Genomic DNA, 17,399 nt, shown 5'->3' on the forward strand with positions numbered 1-17,399 from the left:
CCACTGGTTCAGCTTCCGAGTGTTCCGGTGTTTCCGTATCGTGTTCGGTATTAGTATTATCTGACGAATCTAAACCTTTATTTTCATCAGATTGTTTCTCACCTGACTTATTTAAATTGTTTTCGTCTTCTTCTGATACTTCGTATTCTTCAGATATTTCTTTACCATCTTTGGGATCTATTATCTTCCTGCGACGTTTCACTTTGGGTTTAACAGATGTACTTTCTTCATCATTTCCTTCTTGAGGAGCATGCTCTTCGTTTGAATCCACTGGTTCAGCTTCCGAGTGTTCCGGTGTTTCCGTATCGTGTTCGGTATTAGTATTATCTGACGAATCTAAACCTTTATTTTCATCAGATTGTTTCTCACCTGACTTATTTAAATTGTTTTCGTCTTCTTCTGATACTTCGTATTCTTCAGATATTTCTTTACCATCTTTGGGATCTATTATCTTCCTGCGACGTTTCACTTTGGGTTTAACAGATGTACTTTCTTCAACATTTTCTTCTTGAGGAGCATGCTCTTTGTTTGAATCAACCTTTTCAGTTTCCGAGTTTTCCGGTATTTCAGTATCGTGATCTGTATTTATCAATTCATCTATTTCATTCTGCGTTTTTGTTTCTTCGTTGTTATTTATAATTGGTTCATTATCATCGTTAATTGTTGATGGCTGTAAGGCATCGACTGAATCTAAGTTAACATCTTGTTTTAATGGTTCTTTGTTATCGTCCTCATTTAAACTTTCTTTTACTTTTTCCTTATTTTCGTCTTTATTTTTTTTGTCATTTTCATTCTCTTGTGCTGCTAAAATATTTCTTATATAACAAGCTTTAGATGCTTTTTCCTTATTAAACTTTTTTTGTAAATTAGTTGCAGCTATTTTTCCCTCATGTATTTTATTCATTGCATACAATGCTGCATTTTCCATTTCTTGTGTTTCATGATTCAAATTATGAGCCACTGCTAACATTTTATAATAAGTAGTCTTCTTCATACCACCAATTCCACTTCTATGATTTGCATCGTCTAAAATTTTTAAAATGTACTGATTAGGATCATATTGCTTACCTAATAAATATTTTATTCGTTTAATGTTTGGATCATTTTTAAATTTTTCTTCATATCTTTTATTCATTGGTGTTACTTCTGCACATACATCCTCTGCTGCATTAACTAAATAATCACAAAGTTTTGTATTTGTGTCAACCATTTTATTATAAAATTGTTTGACAGTATTATTTTCAATCTCTTGTAAATTTTTATAATTATTTGTCACTTGTATTGCGTTTTTTGCTGATTTTTTTATATTATCAAAGTCTGGTGTTACATTATTCAATAGATTTTCGCATTTTTTTGACTGTTGACTAACCTGTGGGTTATCTAGTTGTATTAATTTTTCCCATGGCAGTATTAAAGTTTTTTCCCTACTTGTTCTTTTGTTTATTGTTTTACCTATTTTGTTATCAGTCGATTCTGTGAGTTGGGTAGCCGCGTCGTTATTGCTATCAGGGTTAAATGATATTTCTTGACCAGAAGAATCTGGTTTTAAATTATCATCATTTATTGAATTTTGGTCTTTATTTGAAACTTGAGGTTGAACGATGACTGTTTTGTCTTTATTTTCTGTGTTATTAATTAATGGATTTTCTTTTATTGGGGAATATATAGTATTAGAAACATTAGTATCCATAGTACTATTTTCTGTTTCAGGAATTGTCTTAGTTTCGTCCATATTTTCTTCCGCGGAAGTTAATTGTATTTCCTCAATTGAAGAAACTGCTTTATCAGAGGTTTGGATATTATCCATAGGAAGTTTTTCAATTTCATCCTGAGTAGTTGGAATTCCATTTGTTTTATTATTTTCAATCGCTCCTTGTTCGGTTTTCGGTAAACCAGTTTGTATATCATTTATTGAAACATTCTCAATCTTATTCGTATCTTCTTCGTTTTCCTGGACATCAGACTTATTTTCATCTAATACTTGTGTATTAGTTTTCTTTTGTTCATCACTGTAAGTTAATTCTCCGGAATCAAGATTCCATTCATCTTCGAATTTCAATTTCAATGCCTTAGCTAATTCAACTGCATTTTTAAGTTTAATAATATCATTCCCTGCTTTTATTTCATCCAGTGCATTTTCTCCAACAGTCTTAACTTTTTTTTTCACTGATTTTACCGATTTCATGCCTTCAAAAAAAGTATCCAATGCTTTTAAAGCATTATCATTCACAGTTTTTGAATGACTAGATAAAGAATTCCATAATGAATTAAATTCCCTTTTAGCTATTTTTTTTTTTTCATCATAATTATTTTTTAAATTTTCTCGATCAGATGTTATTTCAAGAACTTTGTTGGCCAATTTATTAAGATCGTACCGATTTCCAAATGACCGTATAACACGATTTACCAATGGTTTTTTACTATCAACTGCTGTTTTCTTAATACTTTCTAATTCTTTATTCACAGAGTCATTTTCTAATTCAGTAAATGATACAAGCGATTTGAATGTGTCTCTAAATCGTAAAGCAGTTTTTTGCACTAACTTTCTTACAGTTACAAGATCTACAGATGCATTTTTTACTTGAGTTTTTATTTCACTAACTAAATTAGCTATATCTTCCGTTGTCTTATTTGGTTCAGGCAATTTTTTATTAGCACTAGTTTTCGTGTTTTCTAATTTTTCGTTGAAGTTATTAAGATAAATTTTACACAGTTTTGAAATTTTTTTCAAGTCATTTTGATCTGTGGAACTTTCTAGCGTTGACCACTTATCCTCTGGAGTTTTGGGATCAATAGTGAGTGATATTGCATTCTGAAAAAAAATAAACACGTCTTAGAGATTATAAATCAGCGTTTAAAAATTGTTATTAAATGTTTTTGTTTAAAACATAAATTTGTCATGGTAATGTGGGTTCATAGTGAAAAATATATACAAAACATTAGATATAATGTATATTTTTTTCTTGTTAATTCAAACCATACGTTTTTGATAATAGGCAGTTTTTTTTGTGTAAATTAGTGGGAAATTGTCATTATAATAAACTAAAATAAAAGCAAGCTAACAGAATAACTTATTAACAATTTGATTAAAATAAGGATTAAAAAAAATTAGAAATGAGTGTGGCCCTTATGTTATGGATAAACTACTTTATGAGATACCACTTTAGTTACAATTTTTAAAAAAATGTGTTACTTAATAGATCTAATAATTTGATAAATCTGGATCAATCCTTCATTGATAGATTTCTTTTTACTTATTTTAGTTGGTTAATTTTATATTTTAGTGACCAATATTGATGTATGCTGCATTGCTGCTGTATACTTCAGGTGTATTGATATTTTTGAGGATCTAATATTTTCTGCATACTTAGAAGCAATGAGCTGATTATTGTCAATTTGCACAATTTTTTAAATCAATTAAAAATTAACAAAAAAATTTAGGTTTCTATGTTGTTTATTGAAAATATTGCCCACTTGCAAGAATTAGGTATCCATAACTTTTCTCTGTGCTTTTCTCTCATAATTTATAATAAGACGATTCCCTCTTAATGTTGGCTACTTCTATTATTAAGCTCCTAACTTTAGTTTCATTATTTTATTCGAAACATTGCTAAAAAAATAATGTGATAAATAAATCAAAAAAAGTAAAAAATAATTAAATAATATAGATTCCGCTTTTGCATATCTATATTACATTTTTTGTTTTTCATTTATTGAAAAATGAATATTAAGAAACTCGTTTATGGTACCTTGATTTCGTATTTATAACTTTCTTTAACATTCAGAATAACTACGAGTGCATCAGTTAATATGAATGGGTCTAGGCCAAAATAGCGTAACAATTTAAGGCGAATGTAAAAATTGCGAATTGATAGCGTAAATAAAAACAGCGAATTTTAAAATAAGCGATCATGCATAATGACGAAACTTAAAATTAGAGTAGTATAATGCTGAAGAACAACCACAGAAAAAAAAAAGTACAAGGACTGTAATAAAAGAATTTATGCATTAGTTACAAATTATAATACTAATGAGAATAAGAACTTCATAATAGGTATAGCATATAATTTGTCACTGAATGCCTAGATATAATTATATTTAAATTGAATATAATTATTTTATTTAAAATAATTGTTATTACTACTATAAATACTTATTATTAGAATTTAACGATATTATATTTTTTAATCGAAATAAATTTTATTCAAATTTTTATCAGACAGATGTTTCTCTCTTCGCTATTATGTATTTTCGCTCTTTTTTACAATTCGCTATTTTTATTTACGCTATTATCAATTCGCGATTTTTACATTCGCGGTAATTGTTTCGCTATTTTGGCCGGATACCAATATGAATACCGATTTTTTATTAATTTTTTTTTACATATTTTTGTTTCATAATAACAATTTCACTCATCAAAAATGGGCGATACACTCAACAACTCCATAAGTCATAGAGACATACTTATTATTTTTCAAAAATAACTCATAATAAACCAAATGCAACAATATATAATCTTGAGCCAACCTCCATCACATTAGATAACGAGACAGATGAGCCGCCTTCAATCTCAAATACAAATATCAAAATATCAAAACCGACAAAAGTTTCTTCGTTAGAAAATCCTTTTCTAAAACTACTATCAACGTAGACTTACCCTTAAAAATATCAAGCAATCGTATTGGAATCAATTGATAACATACCTCAATTCGAATATTATATCATAATAAACAGCAAAAAATATCAAATACGTCTCTCGAATATCGGAATATCCAACAACTATTTTTATATATTTTTAAAATACAAAAACTGTTGTTTTTTTTTTGATCTATGATCATCATAATATCAAATTAAACGAACATATACTTATAAAAATAGATGATTAGTCTAACCCTGCTAAAAGAATCATAATTTCAAATGTTTCTTTAACTATTTCAAAAGATAGCTAAATCAAGATATTCAAACGCGAGATTCAACTTAAACAATCTTTTTATGTAATATAATCGAACGACCTTTAATTCTCTTTAGTAATTTAAGTCAAAAATTTCAAGAACTTTTTGGGTTTCATATAAATCTGGATAATTTTCTAATCGATCAAAACGGTCACCTTTCATGGACTTTAAAATATAGATTGACGTGGTTTTTTGACCCAAAACGGGATAAAAAAACTCATTACATACCATAATTTAATAATTATGCGTCAAGCATCCTTTGAATCAATCTTACCTTTTAACTATAATGTCTGATGGTTAAAATACGTGATATAATAAATACAAAATATATTATTCCTAGTAATATTCATATCGACTGAATTTAGATTTTGACAGTAATAAATGATAGTTAATATTATTGGACGTATAGTCCTGTTCGAAAACATTATACTTCACCTACCTGTATCATACAGATTAATGCCACTGCAATGAGTAAACTCGACGACACTTTTAAGTACCACATTTTAAAATGGTTGACATGTACAGTATAGACACGAAGTCTACTAAACGTCAATCAGGTGTATTATATAACATATATATATATAGGACAACGAGTAATTGTAGTGTCAGTTTGAACAATTATCGGTTGTTATTAGCTCTTGAAATTTTTATAATTTTATGTTAACTATTTTTGGTGTAAAATGGAAACAAAAGGTACAAACAAAAAACTAAAATTTAATCGCTAAGTACAACAGTTGTTGTTTTTTGTTTGCAGAATAATTAGCAACTTATGGAATCGGGACAGGCTGACGATTGAGTCTAACATCCTGTTCTAAGGATATCCTACTTTTACTCGTATTGGTTAACCAAAAATAAAATATTATAATTACCGTTGTTCTTTGAATCCGTTTTGAGTGCGTAACGTTAATATAAAAACATAAACTATAAAAAAAACGTATACAAATTAAGGTTATATTATTATTTCATTCTGATAAACTTTTAATGTTATAAATTTTGTATTACAATTTTATTACGTATGAATTGCAATATTATAGTTAAAATCATATTTATGGTGAACCTGTGCCGGAGTGAGTTCACACATAAAGAAGAAAGTGTTGCTTGTGAACGTGACGATTAAAAAATACACTATATTTAAAAAATTTTTATTGAAACGTAAGACATTTGTCCGTAAATCGTTTTTATTACATGTTGTACGTACATGGTTTTAATAAAAATATCAATATCAATTTAATAATACCTATTTATAAACAAGAACTGAATACTTTTGACCCAACAATTTGCTTATGTCATTATGCCATTAAATTCAATCTATTACAATTTGTTAGCAAACACATTACGTAATTTTACAACATCTACAATTCACACATTCTTAACAAAGTCGCAATTAAAGTTTAAATACAAATTTCTAGTCATATAATATATAATTTAGGTACATACTTTTATAACCCGTACTTCATATAAACGACGTAGTGGGTAAGTTCAAATTTGTTTTAAAAAAATGTCACCTTTTCATTTAATATAAGAGTATAATATTACTTTATATTAATAATCTAAATTTAAAAGATCTAATTGAACCATTTTTTGAAGATGATGCAGAGATACATAATATTTAATTAACTTTATTTGATTGACTTAACTTATTAGTAATACATTGTGTGTGACCAATATTTTTTATTTTAATATTAATTTAAGATTTTTTTATTAAGAACTTGGACACATTGAACTTTAAAAAAATATATTTTATACGACGTACGTCTACGTCATTAATAAGAACAAAAAAAGGGTACATAGAAATTGATTACAAAATGTCGAAATTACTCAAGTGACATTAGGCATTACTACATTGGTAATCAATAATAATGCACTTTAATGCTCTGGGTTGCCTAAATTAAAATATTGTTGTTCAGTATTATAAATTAAATTCCATAATGATTCAACTATTTATGTTAACATGTCATCCAATATGATAAGATATGTTAATATCACTTAATCGAACATAACAATATAACTGTAAATAGCATAATATTCCTATTGGTGTTTGAATTTGATTCAATATCATAACACATAATCCATCTTAAAATATGATTGTTAGAAGGAAATCAAATCTTATTAAAATTCATCAATATCAAATGCTTATTTATTTCTTAAAATAAAAACATTTAGACATGTTAAACTTCTTAAATTTACATAAATAATAAACTGCCTAATGCCCATTTTAAGAATTCAAAATATTTAAATTGATGTCTTATGAGTTATGATCATTTTTTTTTATAAAATACAATTCCGTTTATCAATATTCAAACAAGATCTAAAGACATATTTGTTTAATTTTTTAGATACTTTCAACTTTGATGTCATTCGTTCACAAATAACTCTACTTCACAGTTCTTTTTTAGTTGTATGTTCAGATTCTTAGATACCAATATATTGTATTCTCTTTAACCTATTTTCAATGATTATAAAAACTAATAACGGAAAATTTAACTCGTTCTGCATGTGTGCTTTAGTCTATAGCCAATATACGTTTTAACCGAATTTCAATCGAGTTTCCAAAGAAATCATCAAATCACGTACAATTGTAACAGCACGGATCAACATCATAACGTCATCGCGTCCGACAATATTGGACTTTTAAAAACATCGTAAATCTCGGTATCTGGTCCAATATCTAATCTGTCTCAATTGTAATTTGGAGATGTCCAATAAGTCTAATATATACTGTGTCTCCGTTCGGAGAGGACGTCTGAAAATAAAGATTTCGAAGTGATGTTGGTCTGGATATTATACATTTATTTGAGTCTTTAGGTGAACTTGATTGAGAGAAAAAAAAGTTTTCAATGTTTAAATTTTACTTATTTTGTTTTAGTTCACTATTAATGGTAAAAAGCCATCCGTTTGTAAAATTGTTTGAAATCATTAGATGTACAACATTTCTTTTTTGTCTGGAAATCTTTAAATGTATTGAAATATTTTACTACAAAATAGTATGTTCTTAATTGACTGAAATAAAAAATAGGATCAATAAATATATAGAATATTATTGCGTTACTTGGTCAAATAATATTTTGCTAATAAATAATTAATAATTAATACTTTTCAGTGTTGTAAAATTTTCTGATTAATAAATCAAAACTCAGATGCATTGCTCTAGAGTCTAGACTCTAGTCATAATAAAAATAATCATAAACGTTAAAATTATGAGTTATGTCCATGAATAAATAAATAAATACCTAGTTAACTGAATTTAAAAGTGTTTAAATCATATTATCATTAAAATATTTAAGAAATGTTTTTTTTAAATTCATTAAGATTAAATTGTTCAATTTAAAGAAAATCCAAAAGTGAACACTCGACACTAATTTCAGGGGAAAAAATGCATCATTATAATGAGTGATACCTATTATAGATAATAGTATAATATATGAAAAATGAACATACGTTTTTTTCAAATAGTTAACAAATGTTATATCAACGTAAAAATTAAAAATATCTAGAGATTATGTTGGTCATAAATCAAATTATGATTCAAACATATAATTAAAGTATAATTTACAAATAACGATAACGTATCAATGACGACCACCGATATATTTTTTTATAATATTAAACATATTATTTATTATGAGTAATAATGTCTGTGGAGTTCATGCCGCATTTGGCTGTATGGTGTATATTTGATGTAAATTCTTGACGTGGCATATATAATTATTATCCATTTATCAGATAATATTATTATCACGGTATTCGTTACAATCACGGCGTTAAAGCTTTAATTCAAACTCCATCTAACTCAAGAAATATTTATTAGTTACACAAATTATAATAGGTACATATTGCTTACAATATAGGTAAATGCAAAGGTTCAAATTATTATGGACGGCATTAAACATATTAATCTAAAATTGTAAAAGTATCAATACCTAATCGTCCATACACCTATATAACCTAACCTACGTGTGTTGTACACGACACAAATGTATAGTCACGTCTATGCGAAATCCATAGACTTTAACTGTAAATTGTAATAGTAGCTAGTTCATTTTAGCCTTAAATTGAGAAGGACAATCTTGTTACATACTTACATCTTATATAATCAATAACACTAGTTGGGTAAATATAGTTTTATATTTTTAATTTTTAATGATCTTATCAACAATATTTATCAATAAATGATAACTGAGCTATAATATTCATTTATTTTACAGCTAGGGGAGTTTTATATTTATTTTATATATCAAAATCCTGCCAGTGGAATTTAAATGTTACAACTTCAACCTTAAAATAATTAACATCATTCAAATCCTATTACTATCTACCTAAAAATCGGCAGAATTTAGATGTACCATTTCATACTTGCTACATGAAACTGTTTTAAAAATTCCTTTAAATTCAAAATATCTTTCTATAAATATACTACTTCACTGCAAAGCAAACATAGCATCATTATGGCTCGTTCTTTTTGGAGTCTAAAATGTACATAACTATATTTTCGATAATATTTAATACTCATGTGTTATAAATACAAGTTAAAACCAATAACTATGGTCCGATAATACAATTGCAACACATGACACATTTTCCATTGATACATGTAGATTTTGATTGTTTAAAAAAAATTTACGGCGACAATGATACGGGCGATGGAGTCTAAAATCGCATGCACTTCAGAACATCTTATAAATCAATGACAAATACAATCAAATATTTTCAAATACAATTTCTACCTGAAATATATTGAATTCAATATTGTGATTTACAAATATTGTGTGCGTTATATAGCACTGAATTATCGTAAAAGATGTGTAACCAATAAAACCTACTGACCTAAATAACGTAGTTTCTATATTAAAAAAAAAGTAAAGAATAGCATAATCATGTTACTGTCAGATCTCTTAAATATTGTTATCACAACAATCATAAATAATTGTTGTAACAACAAAATATTAAAAATAGATAATAATAGATCGGCATTAAAAAGTAGTAATCGGAAATGTAATATAGATATATCGAATAATTAATATATATTATATATATATTTATTCTATATACATGCGAAAAAAAATAATTTCTGATAACTTTATTGTATAATATGCAATCGTTTACTACAATATTATAACCATAGCAATCGATTTATTATCATGCCTGAACACCAACAAGAATACAAATTAAATAAAATGTTCATCGTACGTACATTTCTCTCAGCGTTTTTCTATCCGCATATAATAAATCAAATCAACCGACTCGCACACATTATTGATTTACAATTTATTATTTGCAAACACGCATTTATAGGTATATATGAGATACATATATGTAAGTAATAGGTACATAAAGTGGTTATTTAAAAGGGGTCAGCGACCAGAAATACAATGCTCGGCTGAAACCTAAGCAGGATTTACTCAATTTTAAGGATACAATTTGCATTGTTTGATTTTATCAAAATATGTACAATATCCAAGAACAGTGCACCTACATATATTTTACTTTAATGTTCTTTTACCATTCAACACAAACTAAAAGTTATGCATTCTATATTATTGGTTATTTTTTTTTTAACAAAATGTTTTATTATAAGCCTCTTTTACAGTACCTACCTACTTACTGGACAAAAAGCTTAATTGACAAAATAATGAAATGTAAATAAGTGGAGAGGATTCCCAGTGGAGATGCCTACTTCGTCATAAAGGTTATTGATTACCTAATCATTATTATTACATATACTGTACTACTTTTATTTTATTACATTTATTACTTTTTCTGGACCTTTTTACTTCGGGTATAATATTTTCCAGGGCTTTTTTTTTCATGGATATATTTTCACTTTTATATATGGTTTCGTCGGATATTTTTCCTAGGATATATTTTTCTCAGATATTTTTCCTTCTGGTATTTTGGATGGCACCCAGTAAACCTAAATAATATAAGTTTATATACTCCATTACACCATTAAGGCAGGTTGTAATTCGTATCATATAGACTCTACATTGTAAGGTAATAAATATCGTAGAATGTTGATCGTTTAATTAAATATAAGACGTATTCTAACTTGTTACTTGTAAAACTTAAGTACAGTACACTTAATACACAACACTCGTAAAAACTATAACAACTACCCACCTATAACCATAGACAACGATAGCCGGTATTATTGTTCAATCGTAAAAATCTTATCACATATAGTACATATATACAACTAGGTGCATACACTGAGATTGGTCATCGTTTCGCATCACAATGTTTTGCTTTTTAATTGTATTTTTGCTTTTGGTATTTTTCACGCATCGTCTTTCACTAGCAGACAAAGACCAAAAACAACATTATCCAACGAAAAATGTGTATTTTATCTTATCGATAATATTAAGTGTATTGCATCATTGCAATCGAGGGCTCCAACCCGTTCAATATCATAAATTCATAATCCTGGAGAGTTGTCGATCACTCGATCTACATAAAATCTATAAAATGGTATACAATACACTACACTCAAGCCACGCACCGGTAATAATATGTAAATATCTGGCAATAACGGTGGCACTGTATTATTTATGGAATATGTTTATATATATATATATATATAGCTTGTATTGTCCGCAATGAATAAACTATAAAGGCTCTGCGTCGGTAAATGCCGACAATGTAGGCGGTGGCGAACTTTCTTTGTCTTGCGGCGATAATCTGGTCACACACGAGTAGGCTGCATGGAGCAATATACCTACCTACATAATATTATAATTAAAACGAATAATAAACCAATATAGACGAAATATGGCCTCTGCAAGTTATATTTTTCTCACCAGAGAATGATAAATTTGTGGCTAACAGTATTGACCGCGGGGTATGAACTGATAATTATGAGTACAATATGAATTTGAGTGTATCGATGAATTATAGGAGTAAGTACTTACTCACCTACCGTAAGTACCTACGTCTAAAATTAATGAGACATGTATTCATTGTAGTAATTGTCACCGTCATTTTAATTTGTAAAACTGCAAACGTGTTTTATTTCATATTTTTTTTTGTAATATTACCTAACAATAATTATCAAAATGAGCCGGGCATTCAGTATTTTTTTAACCATCTATTTAAATACATTTATTCCACGTACAGTTGCAGTATAATAATAAGAGGATGAAAAAATAATAAAATGTAATCTCTCGAAAGGTGATACTAATCACCTTATTTTACGGTTTTTTTACATAATATTCACAGCTGTTTTCACAACATTGATACAAACAAAATATGATCGGCCATTATAATAATATTTGTGGTATTATCCTTCTGGAGAAGAAAAAACTCACCTCTGTCAGAACGTTGCTTACGCTAAACTAATTTATCGGTCTATCGACTTTCGTTTGCCGGCGCTAAGGTGCATTAGCCAAATATAGCAGCCGCTTTACCGACCGTCACAGTGGTAGTTTTTACGTTTTTTTTTTTTATATCGAAATGTATCATCTCGCGGATAAGTCGAAAATTTATGTAAAGTTGCTAGCTATTTTTTATTTGTTTTATAGTTTTTGCAAAGTGCAAATGTCCTTTGGGTTTTGCATAAGTGCCGTTTTGCTGTTGAACTACGCACATCTTAGTGTTGCATCAATTTTGTTATTATTATTTCGGAAATATTTATGTTAGATATTTAGGTATAGGTCATTCTCATAACTCCCATAAAAATGTGTAGATATAAATTCTAACAAATATACTCTGTCAAACGATATTTACTAAAAAATAAGAATTAAAATATATAGACATAATTATATAAATTATGTAATTATACTTGCAGTTGTAGGCATATTATAATATTGTATCTAGTTATTTAAATAAATACTCTGTACAGTGGTCTTGCTCCATGATTAGGTTCAGTAATTTACAATGTGCACCATAAACACTTTAAAAAAGTGTATCTGCATTTTAATACCTTGCAATAAAATTGTTTTATTTTTAATTAAAAAATAAATTATTACATTAAAATAATTGGTATTATCAACAATTTTTTACTTACTTTTTTAAAATTGTGCACATACAGTTGAAAATAATATTCCATATTGAAAAAAATATAATTAATTAACAGATTAAGCAACATTAATTAAATAATTTATAAGTAATGATAATTTTAATAACATTGTTTTTTAATGTCCCTAGATAATGATACAGGATGATACTAACACAACGATAATTTGATCTTTGTTTAAAAAATAAATTATTTCTTTTTCAACAAACATAAAAGTTGAAAAATCCATATATTTTTGGCTTATGAAAAATCAAAGTTTGGTGTTTAATTTTTTTAATTTTGATAGTACTTGTTTACATTTAACTCATCGTGTGCGTAGGAGTTCATAAGAACATAACTCTTGCAATGCTGTATAGCCATATAGGTATCCATAATATTCATTAAAGAAACAAGACATAAATTATTACAATGTCAAATGTTTACAAATTGATTAGATTGGAACCCAAGTCACAACACATACGGATTTTAAATATACATTTACCCATTTTATCTATGTGCTGCTAATATTGAAAAATATCTAAGGGCTCTTGGCGGATGTTGGCTAAGCCAGATCGACACTGATTTAACCATGACATGACTTAACCAACGGCGTTGTTATATTTTACATTGGCTATAATAACTAAAAAGTAAAAAGTAAGAAAAATGTAACTATAAAAAAATGTATATATAGTACCTATAAAATACTATACATATATAAGTAATAAAGTAGTTTCCATTTTTTCAAAGCGTTTTGATGAAAATCGTATGCCACTCAAATGCATCGTGTGCAGTGTTTATTTCAAGGTATGTGTAGGTATATTAGGCAATAAAGTAACGGTTGTAAATAGAAATATTGAGGGATATGCATATGCTATACTTGCAGGCTTCTTACTTTTAAGTTTTAAGAACTAATTTGTTAAATATTCTGCAATTACTTTACGAATTTTATTGAAATGCCTATTATAAAGTTAAAATAACTTAAAAATATAATAATTTATCATTATCGGAATTAGTTTTAATTTTAATTTTACTCTAAAAAGCATTATGTGTCTACTAATTTTTAAGAAATATTAAATAAAATAATTCACTAACAAAGTTTTAGATATGTCTATAATATATATATAAGAGATTCGAACTTAAAATAACTTACCTACTCTCATATAAATATTTCATAATTATTTTAGATATTTAAAAACTAAAACTGTATATTACCAACTTTATATTTGATTGATTCTATTGAAATATGCGTTACAACACAGCAGATAATACGCGTTGATGAATAATTATTTAGGATCAGTAGACCGTTAATGTTTTATTTGTATCCATCTATTCCAATTAATAATGTATAATATTCAACTTTTTTCCTCCACGACAAATTTCGGCTGATAATCCCATCACCGTTGCTTTTACGATGATTACTGATATAAATTTCAATAAATGTACAATAGAAATGAACAGTAGAATAATCAACCTAATCGCGTCATTTTGAGATTTTGACACGTCACAATTCGCATTGTGTGTATACTGTGTAAATGCATCAATCGTAAATCGTAATATTTGACAACCCCATGTAACACACACGTGCATTATAATAATATAAATATACAATATTATCATTTGGGGAGACGAAATATTGTTTATACTGATAGTTATCGCAACACTATTCGAGAACCCGTTAAATTTAACGTTGTTATTATTATTATAATAATAATGATATTGTATATAACAAACTCAATAGTGACGACAGCGGCTGAAAAATGTAATACGTTGCCTGTAAAAATATTTGAGATTTATGCTAGAATTAATTTCGTTTAATTCGAGTAGTCTGTTCTGTACGATATTATTATCACTTTTTTTAAAATTAGGTATTCATGTATACTGTAATAATAAAATAGTTATAAATTAAACTAATAGCCGAGGGGTGCTTCGAGTTCCAATTGCCCGTCCTTAAATGACACATTGTCGTTGTAATAAACTATTTCAGGTACCTAGATAAATGGTAATAGGTATGTATAATATCAAGTTTTGCAACAATTAATCACTAAATAATATGCACCAGAAGCTTTTAACACGTCTTATTTTATAGTACGAGTAGGTACAACGTTTAAACTAAATTTGTTTTCATTGTTTTTCTCAGAATAATTAGTTAAGATTTGATATAATAAATATAAATATCAACTTACTTAATGTAATACTCAGTTTATAATGATCACGGACTATGATCTGAATAACAATGTTAATTAAACATTTTTCAATCATTAATTTTATATTAGTTACATTTATTTTTCAAATCATTGCATGAACTGAAACAACAATTTTTATTTAATACCTAGTCAGTTTTAGTTCTATATTATTATAATTTATAACTCTATGCACTCGTATATTGCATTATTCTATATACACATTATAATGTCTATATTTTACAGTTGTATAATATAATATACTTATTAGTATATTAATATATGACGTATATACATTTTATTTAGCCGCTTGTATATAATATCAATTTAATTATCAAATAATTAATAACCAGCATCATTTAAAATCAATAATTGCTTTTGAGTCATTTAATATTTCAATCAATAGTTAATCTTAAGAAGCTTTATAATTTTTAATTTTATCAACCTTAAATTAACACTAATATACATCATATATTTAGCTATTGGTAATAAAATAGTAATATAAAACATGTAGGTAGGTAGGTTTTAGTTTCTATTATTTGATTTATTATTATGTAATTATATTGAATACGGCTGACTTCACCTATTAATGTCTCTATTCAAAAGTTAAATATACGTAATATAAGTTTAAATTCTGACATAATTTTATGTTTTTATCTTATTCAAATTTAATTCATTGCTATAATTTATTTTGAAGGAATCTTAAAAACAACTTATCTTAATCGAGAAATAGAGAATTATAAAAAAACAATTCGACTTTTATATAACATTAATAATAAATTAAGTTTTATGTTATAAAAAAAATCTAAAATATTGTGTTCTTTTTAATTGAAAAAAACGCTGAAATATGCAAGAAATAAATGTTATACTCAGTTAAATATTTTTATCGTTAAGTTAAATTATCATGATATAGCTTATAGGTATAATATATTTTGACAATTCAGTTAAATGAAAATTTGCAAGTCGACATGAACTTGTCTGCCTCATTAATAAAAGTAGTTACCAAAAATGATTATAATTAATTCTAAATGTACAAAAGTTATTATAAATTACTCTTACCACAGTGCCAGTTTACACCAAATTTCAGAACTTTTACCCCAGTTTAAATAGTTTATATCTTATATCTATAGTTTGTTACACAGCTGCTATGTGATATATACAAATAAATAAAATATTAAGTACATAACATTGCGTTTAGTAACAGTTTCCACGAATACCAACCAGATCATTATTATCAAGTATTACTTGGTAGTTGGTACCTAATGATTTTAATTAATTTCGTATTGAATTCCGGTTGACTGTCTAAACTCAAAGATGTAACTCTAAACTTAAAGCAAAATATGATAAAATCAGCGACAGGTCCCACTTGTTGTTACCAATTAATTGTTTGAGTTTAATTCATACTTGAGTATAGTAAGATTACCAACTATAATAATGAGGTATTTTAAAATATTTAAATATTTTAAAATATTTTAAAACTTTTTTGGTAAAGCTCTAATTTACTTTTAAAAGTCTTATAAGCTGTATACTATCTTTTAAATACTCGTGTGAGATTCAAACTCATGACCTTGACTGTGCCACCACTCATTTCAAAAGCTGCCAATATCATTTCTTCTCCAATGTAATATACCATGGACATTGAAGACGTCTAAAGTTCGTGCTCAATACAATTCTATCAAGGCGTCTGTACGGCATTGTACGGTTGGGGAGATATATCTTCTAAATATTCTTCTAAGCGGTAGTGTAGTCAAGGAAGGGTTTATGGGATGTTGTCAATTGTAAACCCCCCCATAGCTGTTTGCTTAGTATTTTTTTTTTTTTGTTAAAATAACAGCCCAATACGGCAATACCATAGATTTTTTTTATCTGTATATTTTACTTATGTATATTATATATTGACAAATCCTGGCTTCTCTGATCTTGCACTGGCTATAAAGTATGAACGCATTTTAATTTGTTAGGTATATAACAAAAATAAACTGTATGAAAACAAAACTGTACATAGTATAATATAATTATATGATTTGTATACCAAAAGCATTTATTATGAAAACGAATGATATACGAGAAAACTACGTATATAATATCCAAATAAAATACTTATCTTACACTGGTTCTAAACAAGTTAACTACCAAAAATAAACGTTTAATATCCTAAAAAATATACATAGCTTAGTATCTTACACTGGTTCTAAACGAAGTATACACCAAGTATAAATGTTATTTAAATCTATGTTGCACGATCTATAAATCTAAATTATTCGTTGAGAGCACGAAGAT

General features: G+C 27.1%; 1 protein-coding gene across 1 annotated transcript in view; it reads right to left on the minus strand.

Moving 5' to 3' along the window:
* The window catches only part of LOC111040971 (myb-like protein X), a gene marked incomplete at its 3' end in the record, with an annotated part of 20,955 nt that extends 4,197 nt beyond the window's left edge, over positions 1-16,758 (minus strand). The window contains exons 1-4 of the mRNA XM_022325074.1: positions 16,663-16,758; positions 2,376-2,812; positions 1,453-2,243; positions 103-1,068 (exon numbers count right to left, since the gene is read on the minus strand). Of these exons, the coding sequence (XP_022180766.1) occupies positions 103-1,068; positions 1,453-2,243; positions 2,376-2,812; positions 16,663-16,758 (2,290 nt within the window). The remainder of the gene's footprint in view (positions 1-102; positions 1,069-1,452; positions 2,244-2,375; positions 2,813-16,662) is intronic.
* Positions 16,759-17,399: the final 641 nt, after the last annotated feature.

This window comes from Myzus persicae, unplaced genomic scaffold (genome assembly GCF_001856785.1).
Source record: "Myzus persicae strain clone G006 unplaced genomic scaffold, MPER_G0061.0, whole genome shotgun sequence".
Classification (NCBI taxonomy): Eukaryota; Metazoa; Arthropoda; class Insecta; order Hemiptera; family Aphididae; genus Myzus; species Myzus persicae.